Below are 19,371 nucleotides of genomic sequence, written 5' to 3' on the forward strand. Positions count from 1 at the left end.
ATAAACTGGGAAGCATTTTTTACGGCTTCACTGCCAATCTGCAGTTCATAAAAGTCAGAGATCAACTTCACTTTTCTGCTCTGAGAGGAGAAACAATGCAGCCAGTGTAGGGTTACATTTTTCATGGAGGCGTTGTAAGCCTATGAATTCACGGGTAAGTGCATTTTAATTGTCCTCTCCTTCATTATTAACAAGCGTGGACGCATTAACAGTAACTCTGTGGCATTTAATAGAACTTTTCTGGTGTTTCGTCAAACTTTCCTTACGCTAATAGTCAGATTGGAGATTTTTTATAGTCTCCCTTGCAGCTTTATTGGCACTGACAGCGGTATACAGGCTATCAAAAGATGTCCACAAACTAATCCGCCTGTTAATTATGCAGGATAATCTCCAGAGATCTTTATTATCTTCTGGAGAGGGAGAGAGGGGGCGTGCATTCCGCGGAGAAGTGTCCGCTCTAAGAGGCGCTGGAGGCGGGGAGGAGAGCAGCGCAGTCCGCGGTGGATGACTGAAGGGGGGCATGGAGATGTTGCGACGCTCTTCTGTGTTTGCCGCTGAAGTTTTTGACCGCTCTCCCACCGACAAGGAGCTAGTATCCCAGGCCAAAGCGCTGTGCAGGGACTACATTCATTCCAGGCTGAACCGAGCTGGGATAGGATGGTCTAAACCTGAGCATGGACTGGCTAATTCAGGTGGAGCGCTGGGGGAGATCTCGTCGGTTCTGCTGTGGCTGGGTAAGATCGATATGCTAATGTAGATAAAGTGTAGAAATACAGCTTTCCTACAAAATGTCTTTATATTGGTCGGTCCTATTCCTTGAGTGTTGTGGACCTTGCGTGCTTAAGGATATCCTGAAGCAAAATCTGCAGTTTTCTGTAACTTACTGTACACTAGAAGTGCCACTATAAAACTGCCCACCTTTGTGTTTCTAATAGTCAAACATTGCTCCATTTAGTGTGTTTGAACTCTGACCTCAGTAGTTTTCAAAACTTTAAAATCTAGGGGTGCCCAACTCGTGTTTTTCTTGCCAGTATCTATACCATCATCTATGAAAGAGATCAGCTGATACTGATAAAGTTTAGTTTTTTGATATATCAGCTGATTCTGAATTTTGGTCAGTCTACTTAGCTTTGCGGCATTCTGGGACCTCCTACAGGTGGCAGCGTAACCCAATTAAAGAAGCACAAGAATCAGCCTTTTTCAGTCCACATCATGCTTTTGCGTTGTTCAGCAGAGCAGTACAGTAACCTCCAAAGGATTACTCGCTTAAAGAAAATGAACTTATTTGGCCTTAAATGTTTTTTTTTTCTTGATTTAAATTTTCTACCATTGCTAATAACACATTAGGTGTAGTTTTAATGTGATGATGGAACAGCCCCTCACAAAGCATGCTAGAAAGACAATAAAACAATATGACTGTTAGCTTTTTAGCTAGTGGTAATAAACAACTGGATTCCAGCTAAAAAGATGTTCAGAATATGATATACTGGTGTGGATTTAATCTTTAAAATCCCTGAAAAGTCTCTTGAGTTCCAGGCTTGCTAGAAAAGCTTTAATAAGGGATTGGAAGAAATGGATAGCATCATTGGAATGGCACAATGGCTAGCTCCAAGAGGGGAAAAAAGTAAGAAGCTATGATTTATGGTTCAAAAGTTATATAACTTTTCATAACTTGTGTCATTTCTTATTATATATGACAACACCAGTCTGGAAGAGTTTTTAACAAATATATACAGAGAATAATGAATGTCATGCTGCCTCCTAACTTTGCTGCTTGAGTGGGTCGTTTTCATTCTTTGTTTAGTTCTTCTTGGCTGCTCTAAAAGCAATAATAAGCACCAAAGAAGAATTGATTTCCGGTTTATAACATAATATGGCTAAATGAACCAAAATATGAAGTAAAACAAAACTGTATTGGATTGGTGCAAAAAGTATACTCGCAGACACCGATGCCCACATTTTCTGCAGCACCTGAAGCATTCCCGATTCTGGTATCAAAATCAAAACAACTCTACTAGCTAGCGAATGCTAATGTTAGCTAGAGTACTAGCTTGCCAACAGGACAGCATCCACTACATCACCAATGTGGCTTTTACTGAGGGTGTGAAGTGTCTATCTTTCCAAACTCAGTTCTTAGATGGTTTTCAGTTGTGAGTAGTGTACTGCATTTCAGTATAGCCTATTTCTCAGTGTGAACACACTATGCGAAAATATGTTAATAATATAACTTTACGTTACTTAGACATTAGACGTACATTCAGCATTTCTAAACATGCTCGATTATCTTTAATTTCCAGTGAAATACCTTGAAATGATTCCTGGGGTTCCCTGGAATATTAAGGGTGCAGTTTCATTTAAAGACATATTTCAGGACTTGGATGTGCTCCCAGAATAAAATGAAAACAACACTACTGAGTCTGAGGTTTCACTTTGTGGTTTCACCCCACCTCCACATTATGTAATCATGCAATTCACTTGAAACTTAGATCCAACAAAGACTTTTCATTAGAAAAAAAAACTCAAATCTCACATAAAAGTGGAGATGTTTGTGAGTACTTTCCCAAAGAGAGACTTCCAGTGAGTTCAGATTAACAGTGGTCAAAACAGGGAGGGGAAACCTCTGAGCCAAGAATCCATCAGGAGATTAGATCTGTTGCTCTTGGACTTTGTTTCTTTGAAAGTCTAATGGATATGAAGTCATCTAGGTTACAACAACGTCCAGCTACAGATAAAATAAGATTAAGAAATAATCGTTTGGCATTTTGGAAATAAACATGATGTCACTTTTCTTGCTGACATTGATGTGAAGATGGATTAAACTCCCATGAGTGCACAATAGCTGGAGACGTGCTGGCTTGTCTAGAGAAGCTCAGACACTAAAAGATAAGCTTCAAGTTACTTTCCCATGTTAGTCAAGGGCTCGTCAGCTTAAGCCTGGCACACTATAAAATTTTTAAAATCTGAATCGATTGTGAAAATGTAAGTGACCCAATACCTTGACAGATAATGACAAATGGAGATGACCAACACAGAACACTACACAATAAGATTTAGATCAAAGATCACAATTAAAGCCTGGCTGAGGCCCGATGGCAATAGCAGTAAATGTTAGATGTCTGAAATGCAGGACCAGCTCTTTGTTTATGCTAGTGGTTCCCAAAGTGGGCCGTGGGCCCCCCCAGGGGGGCATGGGGTCATGGCAGGGGGGGCGCAGTGCAGTAAGGATAAGCAACACCAGCTGATGACTTCAGCACTGCAGAAGAGTTCCTCAGATTCAACAATGTTATTGCAGTTCAATTCCAAGGCATTTTCTGCATTTTGGATCGTAGCGGAAAAGTAGTACAGTATTCACTGCTAGGCTGGAGACCATTGGCCACACTCTTTGCATATTCCTACCAGTGTTAGATAGGTTTGTCGGCTGTTGCCTCAATTAAGACAAAAAACAAATCAGAGCTGGACATTAAAAATGAACAAAGAGTTGCACCCAGGTTTCAAGATCTATAGCACCAAATAAGCCCACAGTCGTCACTGAAATTAGTGCAGGACTGGGTGTAAATCTAAAAGATCTTCTTGAGGTAAAGGAAAATCTGGCAAGATAATCTTTAGAGCCATTGGATGGTTGGGCCTTGCTGTATTTGGTAGAAAGGGGGTAATCCAGCCCACAATAATATGGTTATCTTGTAGTGTGTATTCCACCTTAACTTAGCTCAAAGACTCTGGGGGGAACAGGTCTCCTTGCTCAGACAAAACAAAAAAATGCTAAACTTTTAAGCTTGCTTACAGTTCCTAGAAAAAGTATTCAACCCCTCTGGTGTTTTACCCTTTTATTAGTGAAATAAGTGACTGCATTAATGTTCACCCCCTTTAAGTCAGTATTTAGCAGATGCATTTTTGGCTGTAAACAGAGCACTGAGTCTGTGTGGCTAGGTCTCAGTCAGGCTTGCATATGTGGAAACTGTAATTTTACTCCTTTCTTCTTTGCAAAACTGCTCAAGCTCTGTCAGGTTTCACAGGGATCAGCGTGTACAGCGCTTTTACTTTCCAGGCACAAAATTCTCTGTTGGACTCAGGTCTGGTCTGTGACTCAGCCACTCCAGAAAATTCACCTGTTGCCTTAAACCATTTCTGTGTAGCTTTCACTGTATAATTTGGGTCATTATCTTGCTGGAAATAACTCTTCTCCTGCGCCATAGTTCTCTTGCAGAGAAAGTAAGCAGTCAGCTATAAGAAGTTTTTACCAAAACTTGCAAAATTCCAGGAAAAGAAACTGTACCCGTCTGTTACACTGTATAGCCTAGCTTCCTGGCCCATGCAACCAGCAAGCCCTTCTTAAAGGAGCAATGCTCTTTGAATTACCAATGCAATTACCACTACTACTGCTACCTCATACAAGTCAACTTCAAAAATACTGAAAAATCTCTTTAATGGAAAAAAACAATGCACAGACCACACAAATGTAAACGCCACATTAATGTTGTGGCTATCTACATTTGTATTGTCGTGTTTGACTTGTGAAGTGGCCATTGTCTTTTCTGTTTATGCATTTGTTTTTTTCCCCATTTGCAAAGCATTTTGGGTATTACCCACAATCTTCAGACTACTGAGAGAAACATTAAAGATGTGTTAGTTGATGTGTTGTTGTTTCTTCTGTTTTTGGTATAGGTGATGAGTTGGAATATCTTCGACCCAACGTGTATCGAAATGTCGCAAGACAGCTCAACATCACAGTGGCGTCAGAGAGTGTTGTGTCGGATGCATTTCTTGCTGTAGCTGCGGACATTTTCTCCACAGGTAGGAAGCACCTTAACGTCCTTAAATGAAGGCCATGCACTGAGGATAACCTTACTGGAAAAGAACATAGAAGTTTTTCATGAGGTTGACATCTCAGTTAAACACATGGACTTTAAAATTAAGGAAGGAATCGTGGGGTCATCTGTTTGGGGAAGTTTTTGATTTCATTTTCAGTTGGAAGGCGGAACTTCAAGGCTTGAAGCAGAGACAATAAAGATAATGAATGTTTGGAGAACTTCTCCTAATGCTTCTTCTACCAGGGATTTTTTTAAGTAATTACAAAAGCAGTACCTATTTTGCTGGGGGGGGGTTCAGAAACATAGTGGCTAAATGGGATCCCAGTTAGTCTGTAACATTTAGTTGCAGTCATTATCCTCCTACAGGAAAGAAACCTCAGGGAGAACACTCAGTCCATATTAGGTGAAGGTTTTACTGGAACAACTGATTGTTAGAGACAGTTTGTTTCCCGCCCATGGAGTTCAGACATTAGCACTGGCTGCTTTATTCCTCAGGGGATGTGACAGAGAAGTCTGAGTCAGAAGTAATTTAGAGAAAAAAGCTGTTTGCTGATAACTGCAGAAAAACTCTGGATATTGAATATACTGGGCAAAGTCTGAATAGCACAGTCATATGGTTACTGAAGCTGTCTTTTGAAGCCAATCCACAGCTGTCGCCATCCTAAAAATGCCATCTCAGACTGACTTTTGGTAAAAGATAAAAGGGCTGAAGTACAGGTGCATCAGAAAAAGAATGTAATTTAAAAGTTTATTTTGTTCCTGCTATTTACTTTAAAAAGTTAAACTTTTATAAATTCTAGATCCAGCTCATACAAAGTGACTTTTTTGCTTTAATCTTGGTGATTACGGCTTACAGCTTACAGAAATCTAAAACCCACTATTTAAAAGTATAAGAATGTGGAAAAGTTCAATGTGCAAAGGTTTCCTGAGCCTTCATTTTCTCACTCTGGTCCAGTACACACAACCATAATCACTGGGAAGACCGCTGACTTGACTATTATTCAGGGGGCAATCATTGACATCCTTCTTAATGAGTGTAAGCCACATAAGGTCTTTGCTGAAAGGGCAGGCTGTTCTCAGTGGCTGAATCAAAGCATATTCATGGAAAGTTGACTTGAAGGGAACCGTGTGGTAAGAAAAGGAGCACAAGAACAGGGTCTTCAGAGTAGTGTCAAACAAATTCAAATTCAAATAAAAAAAAAAACTTTATTTGTTCCTGGGGGGCAATTAAAGGCACATAGAGCAGCAAGTAAACAACAATATTTAAGCAGATTCAAGAACTTAGGGGGGTTTCACAAGGAGTGGACTGAGGCTGGAGTCAGTGGATCAAGAGCCACCACACACAGATGGAAATGAGCTACAAGTGTCATGTTCTTAGTGTTGACCCAATCCTGAACCCAAACTTTGTAAGCTTCTCACCTGGGCAAAGGAGAAAAAAGTATTGAACCGCTGAGTAGTGGTCCAAAATCCTGTTTTCAGATAAAGGGAACATTTTGAAATTCATTGGAAATGAAGGCCACAATGTCTGGAGGAAGATCAGAATCCTTCAGTGCTTAAAGTTCAGTGTTTTCAGTGGGTCAGTAATGCCATGTTATCCACTGCCTTTGGTCCACCCTGGAACCCTGAAATGTTTTCTTATGAGCACTGGGTGCCACTGTAGAAAAAAAAGAAAAAGGAAGAGTGATGTGATCACATTGTCAGAGCGTGTCCTTTTGTCCAGGGGCAATCATGCAGCAGCAGATTAAGACCACAAACTTGTTTAATGTGAATGAAGACTACAAGTTAAACCATATCTCTTACACTGTATGGACCCAATTTTTGTAATCTAATCTGATCCTTGTTTTTAAGGTGTGTTGTGCCAAAGTTGTAGTATAGTTTTAGTTGTAGTATTTTTGCAAACTGGCTGTGTCTCACCACTTACTTTAGAGTGTTTTTCTCAGAGGCAGACAGCTGTTTCCAATGAAGAAAGCTCTGATGAACCTTCTGTAAACTTTCTGACAGAAAGAAGACAAATTTAGCATCAAGATAGTGGTGCTTAAAGCTGCTGAGGAGACATGATGTGCATTTCCTTTTGGATATGATGGAGACCAGACCAGCCATAGTACAGTAGCAGGCTTAATCTTGGACGAGGCATTTGCTTTCAGGCCATTAATCAACCAAGGAAACACTGCCTTAGGGCGTGCTGGATCCAAATGGAACAATCATTAAGAACAAAAAGGTCAACACAACAGTAAGCTCCCATTGAAGGATTTGTTTCTCAACAAGTGAAGTCTCAAACCAGTATGCTCCATCTCAGACTTGCAAATGTATCTGTGAGTCACCATCTTAAACAAGTAGACTTACACATGGCCCCACAAGCTAAAGTCCATCATTTTCTAATGACCTACCAAGAAATAAAAATATGAAAATACACTCCACATTAGTGGTGAGTGTTAAGCTGTCACAGGTAAAATTTCCGCCCCAGAATAGACTTTTGCAGTACCGTCTTTACCGGTTTAAATGCATGTGTGGTGTTGTCGTTTAAACACAGGACATCACCGATGCCTCCGCTACAGTAACAGAGTGAGATGTAACAGACAGCAGCTCAGTCAGAGTCCAGTCATCAGCATGTTTCACTCTGACTCTATAGAGCAGCCAGGTAACAAGCCAAACATCACACATTTCTGTCAGTGTACAGTGTGAAGCACAGCAATGAGGTAAAAACTGTTCTTTCCTCTCTAAGAGCAATGTGATAACAGCTACCTAAAGCAAGCGTGCTTGCTTTGCAAAGCGTCTAACAGCTTGTTTGGGGATTTAAGGGAAGCTGTGAGCTGCATTGGATCATCTTGGTTTGTCTTTAGCCCAGCGCTGCTGAGATTTGTGCAAAAACAGCTTTAACAACTGTTTAAGGGTGTGTCTTAACACGTGAATCGCTTGTCAAGTCCATGAAGATTGATAGAAGCAGACTGTGGTGTTAAACAAGGTCGGAGAAGCAGCTGTAAAACATGGTTTCTCCATACACTCACAGCATCCGTTTAATGCTCATTAAATCAATGACTAACACCTATTTCTGACAAGTTCTCCACTGTAGAAGTCTGCAGTTTTTTTGCTTCAGAGCTTTTATTGTTAATGCCTACAAAACTACAGGTGATGTTACAAAAAAAACAGAACATAGAGACTTAAAGAGTCATTTTTCTGTGAGATTATGCTCAGACGGGGCTCCTGATTAATGCAATTAAATCTGTTAACCCAGCTCTACTAGATATAGAATGCTTAATTTTTAGGGATGTAGGGAACTAAGAATCTCCATGGGGCCTGATGTGCCACAACCCGGGGCGGGAAGGAGGATGGGGGAAGTGCAGAGTCAACCTCGACACATGTTGACACGTGTGTCACTTAACAGCCAAGGTCAAGCTTGACAGTATCTCTTTTGCCTGGGCTTTTCACTCTTAGTGATACGGCTGGAGACTGCCGGCAGTTTTCAGATTATTTTCCCATGCCCCTGGTACGAACGGGAATGTGTTAATCCTCCTTCCCGCCCACTAGTGCCCTCAGAAGGGCTCACTCATCATGACACACCTTTTTTTACTGTGTAAAGTAGCACAGACATAGGCAACATGTACTGCTGTAGCATCTGTGTCATGTCTTTACATCCAAAAACATGAAATGTCATCTTCATAAATACACCAGACACAACTAATGAATACCAGTGCATACACAGTTGCACATTTATCATGGTTTAGGGAAGCACAAATCACAAAAAATAAACTTTGGCAGATGTTAGAATCCTCTTAAAAGCGGAATAAGTGGGTTTTAGGAACAATTTTCTTAAAAAGCTTGGGGAATCAGGCTCAATATCATTTGTTTCTTTTTCCATTTTTCCAAAAGAAAAAAAAGGACACACAAACGCCCAGCTGAGGCATCAATCACAATAGATCGTAGATTTTAATCCTCCATTCAGAGGACTTACAGCTCAAAAATGATTACAATTCATTAAAAAAAGACAGTGTTGAGTACCATCTGATAAAGAGCTTCTGGGAAGGAATCATACAGAAGATGGTTGTGAAGTTTAGTCTCAGAGCAATGAAGTTAGAGATGTAAACACTGCAAAAATAGGTTGAGGATTTTACTTTAAATGGCATGGCAGCCAAAAGCTTTACTCCAAGGGTGAGCAAAGCTGGAAAAATCTTCTGCTCACTGATTTGGTGAGGAAGACTGCCTGCCTGCTGCCCCAAATCCTGTGTTTAGTCTTCATCGAAGGAGAGGCAAAATGCTGACTTCTGCCTGTGTTTATAATTTGTTCATCCAGCTTGAAGAGGCCAGCTGACACACATTTGCTTCTCCTAAAAGTGCTCCTCTCAAAAGAGCACTTTGCTTCACCATTTTTCAAGAACCCTTAAATCAGATAATTTTGTTTGCAGAACTTTGAGCTTTTGAATGATGAAGCTGTTTTTTCAGACATTGGCTAGCCAGACATCATGACTGTGCAAAAAGCTACCAATAAGGTCAAATAAAAATGTGTTACAACTATCCTTAAACTTGTTTTTCTCATCAGGTGTGACATGGGGAAAGGTGGTGTCTCTGTACGCAGTGGCGGGAGCCCTGGCTGTCGATTGTGTTCGACATGGTCATCCAGCGATGGTCCACACCATCGTTGACTGTTTGGGGGAGTTTGTTCGTAAGAGCCTGACCTCCTGGTTAAAGAGGAGAGGGGGATGGGTAAGAAAATATTCTATATTTTACTATTTTAAAAGGCCCATTTTGACAATATCGACATATTGTCAATATATATTACTGAAGTAAGTTTTAACCAGAGTAACCATACTTTTACTTGAGAACAGTAGTCTTGTACTTTGTCCAACATCTGTTGACTACACAGAAGCACTATAGTGAGAGAATGAGTCCACATCACATTCCAAAACAGCATAAACAGGAGTGTTGATATCCAAGGGTTAAACATTTCTGATCCATAAATATAATTTTAACTCAATTCTGCTTGAAACAGTCTTCAGTGTTGGAGTTATGTGACGGTATTGATCCACCAGCGTTAGTTCAACTCTGTAAAGACTCAATTGATGCAAGATCCGTCCACTGCGATTACAAATCGGGGGGAATGTATGGATGGAGTTTCCCATCATGCCCTTTGGTAGAGTGTTAAGACGTGTTTCAGTGTGTTTATTAGTGTTGCTTTTTGTACAGTAATCCCTGCTGGGCTGCTTTTGGTCATGTTTCTATTGGATTGCTGTCGTTATTGTTGTCAGACACATGTGCAGCATGAGTGAAGTTATCCACCGAGTTAGTGTTCCCACCTGTGTATGGATGGAGTTTCTCATCATGCCCTTTGGTAGAATGTTAAGACGTACTTCAATGTGTTTAGTAGTGTTGCTTGTTGTACAGTGATCCCTGCTGGGCTGCTTTTGTTCATGTTTCTTTTGGATTGTTGTTATTGTTGTCAGACACATGTGCACCATGAGTGAAGTTATCCACTGAGTTAGTGTTCCCACCTGTGATTTTAGGTGCTTCTAAAGGATGCATCTAGAATCAGCATGCTTTGCTTTGCCATGAGGTTGACTCCGCTTTGAACTTGCCAGAGGAGACCCACCTTTAACACCCTGAAAGTGAAATGTGGACCAACATAGACGCTTTTAATGTGTTAATTGTATTTCTCTATGAGCTTAATCAACACTGTCAATTATTATGTTGTAGAGGTGCAACTTTACCTGAACAACCTGGTAAGAGATCTAGTCCCTTGTTGCTCTTGCCAATGAGGAAGGATCATATTTTACCAAACAACTCCTCAGTTGCTTCTTTACTTAAAGTAAACTTTAAATTTAATACTCACTTACTCACTTCACTTTTACTCGAGTAGATTTAAAGACAAATACTTTTACTTTTTAATTAAGTAAATTTAACTAGAGTGAAGGCCTTTGCACTCTGAGTCCTTTTTTTTTTGTCCAAACTTTCCAAACGTTTAAAAGGAATATTGATCTCATGTTATTCTGATCATGTTTGCACACTGACGCAAAAACTTGGTTTTATGTGATTCTTTTTTGCATCAGTCCTCTCACTCTCTCTCATGCACTGCAGCCTCCTTTTAAATGTCCTGATTGGCTTGTTTTATGTGTAAATCAACCAATATTACAATATTACAGATAAAAATATTACAGATAAAGGCATAAACAACAAAGACTGAATTAAAAAGTTGCTCTGACATACGAGATTGTGGCATATGATGATCTCTGTAAGGATGTATGAATTAAGTGTAACTTTTAAGGAGTGACATTCTCACTGCTTATTTTTGTTAAGAAACAATTTGTCACATTCTGCAAATTTTTACAGTGAATTCAAACAAAACGCAAAGGTCTCAGTGTGTGAGATTAAAGAATCCTGTGCAAATGACTGCAAAGAACCTATTGACTAACTAGGTAAAAATTACCTGCTACTAGTGTCCACAGCCTTTTGCTAACAAGTACTAGCCCCAGATGTTTATATGCCTCTGCCACCTTGTTAACTATTGTTGGTGATATGTTGTATGTCTCTTTATATTCATGTTAGTCTAGTGCATAAAAACAGTCTGAAGTTGTTTGTATGTGCTCTCATGCATAAAGATGGCATAATTCCTATGAGGCTACAACATGGTACAAGGTCACTGAAACCTCATAATACATCAAGTAACAGTGACCTTTGACTCCTAATATCTAATCAGTTCACCTTCAAGTTCTAGTGTAGGTTTGCAAAAATGTCATTCTTAAATTGTGTGCACAAGATATGGCTGTTGCAAGAGTTACATTGTGCTTTAAGCAGGTGACCAGGGCACTCCGTGGAAGTATGATGGATGCCATTCTCCTCACTGAAACTTGTTTTGTTATATCAATTTCAAAACTACTATTTTAAGTTGGAAATGTTACTTTATGTATTGCTTTAATTGCTCAAATGTATAGCTGAATTACAACATGGAGCTGTTCTGAATGCTATTTCATTGCAAAAACTCATTGACAGCACCTCTAGCATAATTTGAATGTAGAAGAATATAAACTTGAGTAACTGCTTCAAACAGAATTTTCTATGTGAACATGTCCATCTTCTATCCTGCTAATGGGAAAAATCTGTCAACTTAAACTTTACTACACAAACTCCAGTGTGTCAAACCACATTAGCTGGCAGCCTGCCTCTGTTCAGCTCTGCTGGGAAAAAAAACTCAACAAGTGAACAAATGAACAAGCACCGCCCTCCTGCTCGCAGACATGGCACCCAAGTCGGCTCTGTTTGGAGGAGAAGTGGAGTGTGACAAAGTGAGGAGCAGTGAATTGAATAACTGACCTCATGAGCACTAATGAGCAGCTTGTTTTCCAGTCTGGACTTGAACTGTAACATTTCTGCATTGGGATATGAGGTCAGTGTGGAGTAAAGCTAAGTAAGGTTATGCAGAAGGATCTGAAGAGGGAGACGTGTTTAATGTCAGCGCTGACATTTTACTGCTCTCTGGGGAGTTTCATTGTCTGTGCAAGTTTTCGAGTTCGACAATTTGACTTTAAAAGCACTGCAGAGACTGCACTGTGGGTTTTGGCTCTGAAATAAAATATTTGTGGCCAGCTTGCACATGTTGAGGCTGCAGATTCTCAAAATATTTACAGATCAGGAACACATGTGGGATTCAAATGAGTTTTCAGTCACGTCTGCTTTTTTCTGTCTTTCATCATTAAATTTCACCCTCGTTCTGTCTCTGTATCTTTTCTGCTCCTCTCTACAGGTGGATGTGACAAAGTGCGTGGTGAATACTGACCCCAGTTTCCGCTCTCACTGGCTGGTGTCGGCCCTCTGCACCTTTGGACACTATGTGAAGGCCGTTGTGTTGTACCTGCTCAGAGAGAAGTGAATTCTGAGCAGACTGACATTTAACCTAACACCACACCTCCACCTCCATCACTTCTCTGAAGCATCCTGTGCTTTGGATCATGTTTACACTTGTTTGCACTGAGCCGTTATCGATGAACACTCGCCCTGCACAGACTTCTGCCTCCTATCCTAGATTTTCTATTTATTGTGTATAGCATTATTGAGTCACATGTTTGCTGTGGCTGTATCTTGTGTTTTTCACATACTGTTTTTTCTTTTCGTCTTTTAATTGTGCCTCAAACAGGACAGAAACAACAGTGCTGACTGTTATGAATGTTGTGGCTGCCCCTAGTGGATGAAAAGGTAACTATGGTGTACTTCAATGAGATCCTGAGGCCATTTGTGACAAAGTGGTGCTTCACATCTCATCTGAATTGCACTAATTGTCCAACAAGCCAGTACGTGTTGAATATATATGCAAATTTCTGCATATTTTTGTCTTACTGTGCAACAATAAGAGTAGGGTGCAGGGAAAAGAAATGTTTTGTGAAAGTTTTTTTTCCTTTTCCCACTCCAGATTTGTTTTTTTAATGCAGCAAAAATAACTTGTAAGAAGGTCCAAATAGAGAGAATTGATTGTTTTGATGTGCAAGAATCAGAGGAAACTTTCAACCATTGTAAAGTTGGGTGTGGAGCATAAGTTGCAACATCAACAACCAGGCTTCAGAAGAGTATGGGGTTTTGAGGAAATTCCTTTTAATAAGCCGTTAAGTCACTCTCAGAAATTGCTGATCAAAGTAGAAACTGGCTTTGGATGAAGAGGAAGGAGTCGAACTGGGCTGCAAAAGGTCCAACATGAGGGGTGAAAGCAGAGAGGGGCACACCAGGGATGCTAGGTGTTGATGTTGAGCCCTCTGGAGGCGCCGTGGGCCTATTAATGAAACACCACTGGATGAGGGGGCCCACTTTATGACCTGATGGAAGTGATTACCCTTCCCCCACTTAAGATACAAGATCATTTTTAAGACTGGCTCACACTACATTATTGTTTTTTTCTGTTACAATAGTCACTGTGCCAGATTAGGTGATCACAAACCTTTCCTCATAGTTCCGCCTCACTGCAACAAGTTCATCACTCTTGTTTTGCTTTGTTTACATTTGTGGCAGCTGCATGTGCAGAGCGCTCTGCGTCCTCATTGGTAAACATCACTGATGTCATGGAACAAGTCGTAGAGGGCAGGACAAATATCTATGCTAGACTTTCTGTTGGAAGATTGGATCAGCTGTGAGGTCTTAAATGTGTCTTTGTTTGTTGTTCACACTACATGAGATGAAACAACAGAATAACCAAACCCCTTGGACTGATGGATTTCTGGCATGTTTAATATTTTTAAATAAGGCCAAATAGGAGTACAAGCAAACAATCAAACTTCTTAAGGTGCATGACTGAAAAAGACTTACAGGAATACTGAAGGGACAACACTCGAAAACGTCCTTTCATGTTCTTTTTACTCAGAGTTTGGTGGTACACAAAACAGAGCAAGCGTATTCACAACACTAAAGAAGACTGCTTGTCAAAACGTGTTTGTTGTGTTTTGTGTACAACTTGACCCAGAATTAAAAGAACTTGAAAGGACATTCTCGAGTGCTGACTCTTCAGTTTTCATGTTTAATATTTTGGCCATATGACTACACACATTCACACTGTTTCTCCAACTTTGGGGCATTTTTTCCAGGGGTGGAAAATAACAAATTACATTTACTCAAATTACTGTAACTGTACTGTACTGTGATTTAAAATCTGGGTGATATGTGGGTGGAGTTTCCTATCATGGCTTTAGGCAGAGTGTTTAGTTGTGTTTGGATGTTGCCTGTTGTACAGTGACCCTTGTTGGGGTTCTTTTGCTCATATTTCAAGCAGATTGTTGGGGGGGGGGGGTTTGATGAGAGACACATTTGCACCATGAGTGAAGTTATCAACTGAGTTAGTGTTCCAGCATGTGCTTTTAGATGCTAAAGGACTCATAGCACATATTTTTCACCAGTATGCATTGCCTTGCTATGAGGTTGACTCTCTGCTTTGCAGAGGAGACCCAACTCACCACAGATTTTCGAGATTTACTGCAACTCTGTTGTATAGTAAAATATTTAACACTTTAAAAGTGCAATTTAACTTTATGTAGTGTGGACCCATAATGACCCTTTAATTGTTGAATTTAACTTTATTTAAGTTAAATTAACAGTGTCAATTTTGCTGTGTTTTTACTTTATTATAGAGGTGAGTTTGCCTGAACCTGGTTAGAAATCTGTTATGTTGTTCTTGCCAATAAGGAAAAATCATATCTTGCTTTACAACTCCTCATAAGCTACTCAGTACTCAGTACTCAAAGTAAACTTTTCATTAAATACTTTTTACTTTTACTTGAGTAGATTTATAGAGCAGTAATTTTACTATTACATTGTTACAATTTAACCAGAGCAACTGCCATTTTACTTGAGTACAATAGTCATTTACTTTTTCCACCTTTGATTTTTTCCTTTGTAAACTGTTGGATAGCGTCTTAAATCACCGAGAAAACAGATGGAATGCTTCTTTGTTTTGTTTTCCTTATAAGAAAGGAAATAAACAAGCAGGGAAAAGGCCTAACTTTAGACCTCCAGCTGATATTTGTTATCATTTAGCTGTTAGTTGTGCTTGCCCACTTATCTGTGTGAGAGTCATTGACTGTTTAAAGGTTCAACAGCTGTGAGCAAGGTTTTCAGAAATTAATCTTAATTTTTTCTTTGTTCATTTAAGGCATTTAGAATGGTTTAGCCATCCTCTAGGAAAATACTGATGTTGATGACATGTAGATATCAAGAGAAGTGATAAAGGCTATCAGAGTCCAGTCATTCTCTTTTATGCATGGATTAATTTGTACACTCTTATGAACCACTTTAGATACCAAAATAGTTTGAACAAGAGGAAAACATCTAAAACTGGAATTGTATCCACGATCACATGCCCCCAAAGACCGCAAGCTTAAGTCATAAAAACTTAACTGTTATCTAATGATACCCTTTGGGTTTTAATATTTCCTTTTGCATGCTCTTAGTCTTCTTTCTGACCTTTTTCCTGCATTCTACTTATGCAACAAGCAGAAAGCTGCTGACACCAAAAATTTGTGCCATGCCTAAAGACTGTGCCCTATATGTAGCTAAAAGTTAAACAACAGAGAAGTACTAAACATGTCATTAAAAGCCAATCTGTAACATTTAATTTTGTCACCAATTTAATCTACCAGTCAGTGATGTATGAAAAACATTTTAAAGGTTTCAATAACCTTTGAAATTCTTGACAAACCTGGCACACTGTCTGTAATGTCGCATTTCATCAACTTAAGTTATAGATAGGGAAGTTGTCTGGGCTTTTTACATATTACATAATATTTGGGTTAAGGCTTTGCTTTTTTTAAGCCAGCTGATTTCACATAAACACCAGATACTGCCCTAATGAAAGGATAAATGTTCAGTGAAGAGACCTATGACCCCAACCATGACCCTACTGACAGGATGCTTAATCTACCACATGGCCCTTACAACCACTTCAGACTACCGCATATTGGATGCTTTATAGCTTGATGCTTTCAAACTGCCTGCATGAGTGCAGGGTCTCACACCAAGATTTTGAATATACACAAGATACTTGTGCCCTACAGAAAGGATCAGCACTCAGTGAAGAAATCCCTAACCCTGTACTTCTGTTTTTGCCTCCGCGAATCAACCATGCAGACCAATGGGTACTATTTTTACTATTTTTCCACAAGCTGTGTACATCACTTGTTTTTACTTTACAATGTAGAAGACCAGTTTAACACTTCTGTAAAGAAACGCTCTTCTTTTGTATGCTTGCATCCAGAATTTGTTCCAGTTCAGTTATACAAATAATGGAGTCACTTGTAGGGAGATTTATCGAGGCTGTGAAGCAAGACAGGGCTGTGACAGAGCAAGCTGGAGCAGACACACACCACAGCTGTCACACAGCAAGCACGCACCCAGTCTGAAACAGCCATTAGTTGCTGCAGCATTGCCACATTCAATAAACTCATGTTATGTATGTACAAAGCTCCAGGTAGTGACAATGCTGCTACCCTGTGACATGGCCCCTCACAGGCCCCAAACCGAACTATGTAGACTAATGTAGCCAGAACACAACTGGGATTATCAAAAGGTACCTTATTTTGCTGGTGTTTCATCCTATTAATCTGACAACAGCTCCAGGAAGGTAGAAATGAACTCTTCTCCCCTCCATGCTGGCTCTCACCACCCATCACACCAACATCAACACCTCCTTATCTTACCCTTCCTACCACATGGTGCTTACATCCCAAACAGCATTGCCCCCTTCAACAGACCCAGGCTCCGCACATGTAAGCTCCAAGTGGTTACAAACTATCTTCACTAGCCAGCTAGCCCCAAATGCCCCCAGAAGCAAAAGCCACCATTCCTGGTTTCAACATTAACTATTATAAAGAACTGAATCTCGGAAGAGAGTTTGACAGGAGACAGCTTCAAAAGAGGATGTGGGAATTAGAGGCAAGGTAAGATGCACAATCTGGCATCACCGCCAGATTGGGATGTTGCTCTACCTCCCCATACTCCCTCATTTGCATAAGTGGGAGAAGAAAGAACACCAAAACCCCTGTCATACAGTCTGCAGTTGTCTGTTCACCCAACCTAATGACTCTAACATTCACGTACAGCACTAGCTATTGAGTGCAATTTTTCTTTCTCTTTTATTGTTCCCTTTGAGAAACTGTATTGAGGCATGTAGCATATTTTCTCTATGTTAAGGCACTTTGATAACATTTCACTTCAACAGTAAATTTATTCTATTCATGATTTCTGTTTTTATAACGTAGCAAAAAGATTTGGTGAAAATGAACTCATGTCTGTGACTCGTCTGAGGCTGTAAATATGAACAAAAATAAATGGTTCTTACAATGATGCATCAAGTTTGTTCATTTAAATATTAACATTAAAAAAAGATCTACTATGATGTGTAAAATCTGCAGCTGTAAATGTCATTCATGAACTTCCACAAGCAACCAGCAACCTGAAGTTTACCAATAACCCCTGGAAGCTGCATACGGACTGAGGCGAGGTCAGATATGGTCAGCGATGGATATTAGATGGATGTGAAGTTGTATCAGCACCATCAGATTAGAGCAAGAAATGATCAGGACATCATATCCTGTTTTGATAAATGCTTTGGCGAGATATTATTTTAGCATGTTTATTCTGTGCACATCGCCCAGAGCAGACTAGAGCAGCACTAAACCAATAAGTGTAACACTGATCCCTCAGTTATGAATGCAAAGGCAGGGTTATTTTAGTCATTTGGAGGCCCCAGGTAAAGACCAATATGAGGCCCTTCTCAATCATGATAAAAGCAATCATAGAGGGTAAACAAAATATTTTAAAGCATCTCTTTTCATGTAAAACAGCCAGAGAAGTACAGGACAGATACTCAAGTACCAGGCAGGTCATCACTAACCAAGATGGTGCCTCAGATGGCCTCCTCGGTGTGTTGGGCTCAACAACTTCCAGTCACCATTCCATCAAGCTCCTGAGGTTTGCAGATGGCTCGGCCCTCATAGGACTCATATCCGGTAGGAATGAGTCCACCTGCAGGTGAGAGGTGGACCACCTCTCCCACATTTTACATTACATGTTTTTATTTGTCTTTCTTATAGAAATCTGTTTTCTATGGAAGCCAATTTCCGCCAAATAAAAAAAAAAAAAACTGTAAAAGTAGGGCAATCCTTTAAAAAAGTCATAGTTATGAGATAAAAAGTTGAAATAATGAGATAAAAAATATGGGTTAAAAGTTATAATTATGTCTTTTGATCTCACAATTTTGACTTCTATTATTTAATTGCCCAACTTCCACATTTTTATTTTTTAAGTGGTGGAAATGGGCTTCCATAGCTTCCGTAGTTTTCACTTTGAGGTTAAAGAGTTGTTTTGTTGTGGGGGCAGATGGCTCAGTGGTTTAAGGCTCTTCCTGTGTATGCTGGCGGCCCAGGTTCAGATCTGGCCTGTGACTCTTGCATGTCTCTCTCCACTCTCTCATCCCTGTTTCCAACTATCCACAGCCACCCCCCATCAATAAAGGCACTTTTTTGTATTTTTTTTTAGTCAAAAAGGCAAATTATATTGACCATAATTGATTTATAATATCAGTGAAAGGGTAAAACATCCATGGGGGTGAATACTGTTAATAGGCACTGTGAATTTAAAGATACAAAAATAATCTAGGTCTTCAAAACTGTATTTATTTTTCAACTATCTACTCATTTAAAGTGAGTTATTAACTCTTTATTGTGGTGAATTTATTGTATGTACTTACAACTTATTGACTCTTCATAACCAATATAATGAAAATGAGAAAAAGCTTTATAAAGAAGGCAGCATTACCCAGAGATTGTTGCCAGATCCAGAAGATAACATCAGTCTGGTCTCTTTATGTTTTAGATTAACCACAGTTAATCAAATGGAACATTCAAGACAAGACAATAAGGAAAATAACCCGAGGTCAGTCTGGACCACAAGAGGGCACTAAAGGACACATATTTTATTTGTGATGACACTGCAGTGGTCCCTCAGCAGGCTGTGCAGCAGGAGATGAGCTACTGTGTAGTCAAAAGAAGTGGAAAAATTACAAGAGAATGTGACCTCAAGTAAAAGTATAGTTACTCTGGTTAAA

At 39.7% G+C, this 19,371-nt stretch overlaps 1 protein-coding gene across 2 annotated transcripts; it reads left to right on the forward strand.

Annotated features, from left to right (window-relative positions):
- On the forward strand, positions 1-17,578 carry boka (BCL2 family apoptosis regulator BOK a). 2 transcript variants are annotated; one of them, XM_041791840.1, is made up of 5 exons: positions 1-154; positions 383-734; positions 4,663-4,791; positions 9,343-9,506; positions 12,538-17,578. In XM_041791840.1, exons 2-5 carry the CDS (start codon positions 521-523, stop codon positions 12,661-12,663), a joined length of 633 nt encoding a protein of 210 aa, XP_041647774.1. In that variant the 5' UTR covers positions 1-154; positions 383-520; the 3' UTR covers positions 12,664-17,578. The 2 variants fall into 2 exon arrangements, with proteins under 2 accessions (XP_041647774.1, XP_041647775.1); XM_041791841.1 differs by lacking the exon at positions 12,538-17,578 and adding an exon at positions 10,304-10,445.
- The last annotated feature ends 1,793 nt before the right edge of the window (positions 17,579-19,371 follow it).

This window comes from Cheilinus undulatus, linkage group 7, assembly GCF_018320785.1.
Source record: "Cheilinus undulatus linkage group 7, ASM1832078v1, whole genome shotgun sequence".
Lineage (NCBI taxonomy): Eukaryota > Metazoa > Chordata > Actinopteri > Labriformes > Labridae > Cheilinus > Cheilinus undulatus.

Bases quoted from the DNA above. Each gene is read 5' to 3' on its own strand.
- boka (XM_041791840.1), top strand. From the start codon at position 521: ATGGAGATGTTGCGACGCTCTTCTGTGTTTGCCGCTGAAGTTTTTGAC. The intron at 4,792-9,342 runs GTAGGAAGCACC...TTTTCTCATCAG, and splicing joins TGCGGACATTTTCTCCACAG to GTGTGACATGGGGAAAGGTG. The intron at 9,507-12,537 runs GTAAGAAAATAT...TCCTCTCTACAG, and splicing joins TAAAGAGGAGAGGGGGATGG to GTGGATGTGACAAAGTGCGT.